At 43.2% G+C, this 4,668-nt stretch overlaps 1 protein-coding gene across 1 annotated transcript; it reads right to left on the reverse strand.

Annotated features, from left to right (window-relative positions):
- Nucleotides 1-822: 822 nt before the first annotated feature.
- LOC311210122 (claudin-8-like) lies at nt 823-1,497 on the reverse strand (the record flags this gene model as incomplete). The annotated part of the gene is made up of 1 exon (XM_084287911.1): nt 823-1,497. The coding sequence occupies one exon, from the start codon at nt 1,495-1,497 to the stop codon at nt 823-825; it is 675 nt and encodes a 224-aa protein (XP_084144037.1).
- Nucleotides 1,498-4,668: the final 3,171 nt, after the last annotated feature.

Below are 4,668 nucleotides of genomic sequence, written 5' to 3' on the forward strand. Positions count from 1 at the left end.
CCAAATATGTTTTTTTAAAAATATATACATCACCGTATCCTGTGGCAGGCAGCCAACACAGTGTTTGTGATCTATGCAATATTGCAAAATGTGGTGAGCCACAAGGAGTTTGCAAGGGAATACTGCTGCTTCTAAAAAGAAGGATGTGAATGAGTTTGGCCTATATGGATTACAAAAGAAATTGTCACTTTCACCAAAAAAGATTATATTTTGGATGAATATAGAGCTATGTTTATTCTCTGAAATAAGGGATATTTTTCATGTATTTCAGCTTACCTTCCTCTGATGAATAAATTCTTCATGCAACACTCCATTAAACCTACAGTAAATCAATCTGCTTGTGAATGCTTTCCTTTTAAACCATTGTTATCTTGTCTTTATTCACTGATATCCCCTCTTTCCCAGGGAAGAAAAAAAAAAAAAAAAAAAAAAAAAAAAAAAAAAAAAAACTGAACCAGCTCTTTAACTCTCCTCTTATTTTCAGTAGGCCAGTACTTCATATCACAGTGGAACTGTAAACCCCTTAATTCTGGTTTCTGCATAAAATGCAAACAACAGCAAAGCCACACAACCCCAAAGCTATTCCAAGTTACTATTAAAACAGCATTCAACAGTCACCTTGCTGTCATTACAGCTGTACGTGCTGCAGCACTAGCCCCAGCAAAGCCCAATTGGGGTAACAGCAGCTTCAAAATGCAGCAGCAGTCACGGGACAGGAGGCAACACCAGCTTTCTAGCTGTCCTTTCCTGTGTACGCTGAAGTACATCCAGGCAGATTGAATGCTTAAAAAATAAAAATCAAAAGGAAAAGGCAGGAGGCATCTAGACATACTGACTCCTGGAGTATGAGCTTTCGGTGGTCCTGTGCAGATGCTGGCTGTGCAGCGGGTGGTGGGGTGGTGCAGAGTAGCCGTAGCTCCTGGTTTTCTCACAGCAGCGGCAGAAGCAGCAGAATATGGCTCCGGCTGCCAAGAGGCAGAAGGCAGCCACCCAGCCCAGGTAGAGAGCCTCACCGAGCTCCCTTTTCTGTGCTACGTTGACTGCGGGATTGTAGAAGTCCTTGATGATGGTGTTGGCAACCCAGCAGACTGGAATGAGCGTGATGGCACCCGAGAGGATGAAGAGGAGCCCAGCCGTCAAGAGAATATAGCCCTTGGCCGGCCAGCTGCTCTGCCTGCACCGCGTGCACTTCATCCCAACAGCAGCAACCAGGAACGCCAGGGAGGAGAGCGCTGACCCAGCACACATCAGCCCCCTGGATGCCTGCAGGTCCGCAGAGAGGGCCAGCACGGAGTCGTAGACCTTGCACTGCATCCTGATGTTGGCTTGCCTGATGCAGTGCATCCACAGGCCTTCCCAGATGGTCTCAAACACGATGATATTGTGCTCGATGAAGGCAGACACCCTCCACTGGGGCATACCCGTGACTGCGAATGTCCCGATCATGCCAATGCCTCCGATGAGCAGCCCCGCGACCTGCAAAGCCCCACTAACCATGCTGCCTTTGAGAGGTGTGCAACACCCAACAGGTTCACCCTGCCAGGTGCACGCTGATGACAAAAAAAAAAAAAAAAAAATCAATTTTGTCCAAAAGTAGCTGTCCCTTGTGCGAAGAAAGTTTCAGAGTCAGGCTGCACAACCTTAAATCAGCTTAAATCTGGCACGCGCTACCTGGGACTTGGCTGCGCCTTTGTCGCCTTTATAATTCCCCTGCCACCACTGACTCAAAGAGGCAGACCGAACGATCAAGTGGAACAGCTTCCCAAAGCAAGAGACAGGACAGGGTGTGAGTAAACCAGCAAGAGCCATTTAGAATAAATGCACCGTCTGAGGAAGGTACATTTGCATTGAAGTTGCTTATTAAAAAAAAAAAGACTGGTCTGCGCAGGGAGACCGTGTGTGCACCGGTGCAGTCAGTGAGGCTGTTACGCTGCATGCACAGGAAATTTCTGCCTCTGAGCCCTGCTCAGCTCAGGTTCCTGCAGGAGTGGTGGCAGCAGGCCAGGAGGAAAGCAGAGCCGCCCACCCTGCCACAGGGCCTCTGCTTGCAAAAGTGCTCTTGTGCTGGAGCCTGGAGGGGAGTGCTGCGGTGAGAAGATCACAGAACAAAGTAAATCAAAGGGATAAAGTGGCTCTGAACCTGAAACGGATGGCTCCATGGAGAATAGTCAGAGCTGCAAAGAACCATTTAAGAGTTAGAAAGGAACAATGAGAGACCTCAGCCCTGCTAATACTTGTCTACATATACAGTTTCATACATATCTATTGCTCTACAGAGTGTGTGCGGATAGCTTCTGGAGATATCCACATGAAGCCTGTTACAGCTATCCATGTACAAACACTTTAGAAAAATATCATTAAAAATAAAAGTATAAGTTAATCATAATAATTATGGAGATAATAGCAGGTAAACAGTTTGTTCAAGAATTCTTGGGTGAACCGTAGACAATCTTGGAAAATGACAGGTGTGGAAATTTGTGAAAGTCAAAGCAGTAGAAACTACAGTCAAAAATCTAGAAAAAAAATCAAACGTAACAGCAGTTTCTTTTTACAAATTCATATAGCTAGGAATATATGCATGAAATATTCAGCTTGATCTCTAGATGTGTCCTAACATGAAAAAAAAAAAAAAAATTAGGCATAAACTAAGATATTTTGTTATAAAATAGTATACTCCATATGTTGACAAGGACTAATTAGTTTATACTGTAATAGATCAATTTAGGATATAATTAGATAGACACTAAAATACTACTCGGCTGCTATTCATCTGAACTTTCTTCCCTCTATTTCTTTCATTGCCATTTTATATCTTCAAAAGCTGAAATTAAAAAAAAAAAAAAAGAGCAGTGCAGTGCTAAATATGCCAGCTTGTTGGCATATCGAAGATAGGGAAACGATAAAAGTCCCGCTTACATATAATATTTTATACTCCCTAAGCGTGTTTCTGTGTTAGTGTGTAGAAGTATGGTTAGGAGGCAGGCAAAAGTAAGAAGCACTCTACAAATCTTTCCATATTCAGTTTGGATCTCATAACCTCCTGCTTTTCCAACCTCTGCAGCAGTCTGCTGCTTATAAAGCCATACTGGAAGGGTAAAGGCAGGCATTCTCTCCTTTCCTTTCTGGTCCCCTGAGCCCTGATTTGCAGTCAGGCAACTTTTCATTATGCCCTTTTGGTTTCGTTCCTATCTCTGAAATCAAGCCTGCTTTTTCTGTGCCTCTCCTATTGCAAAGGCACCGAATGTCTTGCTCTGAACAGTGCAGTTCGTCTGATGGCAGCACCAAAAGCATTTTCCTGGATGAGAAGCCAAAGAGAAGTTTGCTTTTGGGGTTTGCTCCTACAGCATGAGAGGCTCTGGATTTGTGTAAGTGGAACCACAACGATGCTTCGCATGCTGCCAACTAGTCCTGTCATACTGACCCATAAGCAATGGGCGTCTGGGTACAGGACTTCAGGAAAAGTGAGCAGGGAGAGACTCTTGAATAGTCTGAGCCATATAAACAGGTAATAATAGTTATCTGGATGCCATCAAATCACATCCACGCCTGAAGCTGTGCCCTTCAAATCCATGAGGCTAAGGTCCCTTTCAGTCATCAGAAAAGTCCCACTGTTTTCCTGGGGGAAGAAGGTGGTTAAATCCAGTTCCCCCAAGGGTGATACAAGATGGATTTTGAGGAGGTTATAAATGCACAATATTTTGACACTGCAAAAATGAATTTGGTATATTAAATATATAACTATGTAAATACCATCACATGGCTTTGCAGCCCTGTGGCTGCCACCCAGACAGCAAAGAAAAAGCTACGAGTCTGTATCAGAACAAATAAACAAGCACTTTAATAACATACCAGTACAGAAACACAAATATGAGACAAGCAGCAGGACTGATACTGCTTAAAGACTACTGAAGTTCTAATTTACAGGACATGGAAAATAATTAGCTGAGCAAATATAATTTAACCACGTTATTGATTAATTTACAAAACCATTAAAGCTCCTATATAAATTCATGGCAAGATTGTGTCTGTGCCAAGGATTCAGTATTTGCACATTGTTAGGAGGATTAAATTTTAGTGCCTTATCTTAGTTAAAACCATTTCCAAAAGGAAATGTGGGGAAATCTTATTGAGCATTATGGATTGCATCTGCTTGTCTACAATAAAAACACAGGAAGGGGAGCAAGTCAAGAATCTCACTTTGTTCTTGTCTGTATTCAAACATGCCATTTTAATACAGGGAAGTATCAGAAATATCTGTGATTTTACCATGGGCCAAAGGATCTGATCCATTTTGTTATAAAATAAATACACACACCTATCATTTTACCATTTTCCTTTCTCCTCTCCTCTCCTCTCCTCTCCTCTCCTCTCCTCTCCTCTCCTCTCCTCTCCTCTCCTCTCCTCTCCTCTCCTCTCCTCTCCTCTCCTCTCCTCTCCTTTTTCACAACTTAAGGTATTAGTATCCACACACTCAGTACCAAGCTTTTCTATGTGACCTGTGTAGTTCCCAGCTCTGTATTCCCAGATCTGCCTTCTTCCCCTTTCTCCTCTCCAGAGTGGGTGAGTAAGCCAGCTGCAGGCACTCCTCATTCTGTGTTTTGGTGAGTAAGAGAGACCTAAAGCAATGACAGCATTCCATGAGCAGAAAATGGGTAACGTTTCAGCACT

This window comes from Netta rufina (assembly GCF_964035555.1).
Source record: "Netta rufina genome assembly, chromosome: 1".
NCBI classification, from domain to species: domain Eukaryota; kingdom Metazoa; phylum Chordata; class Aves; order Anseriformes; family Anatidae; genus Netta; species Netta rufina.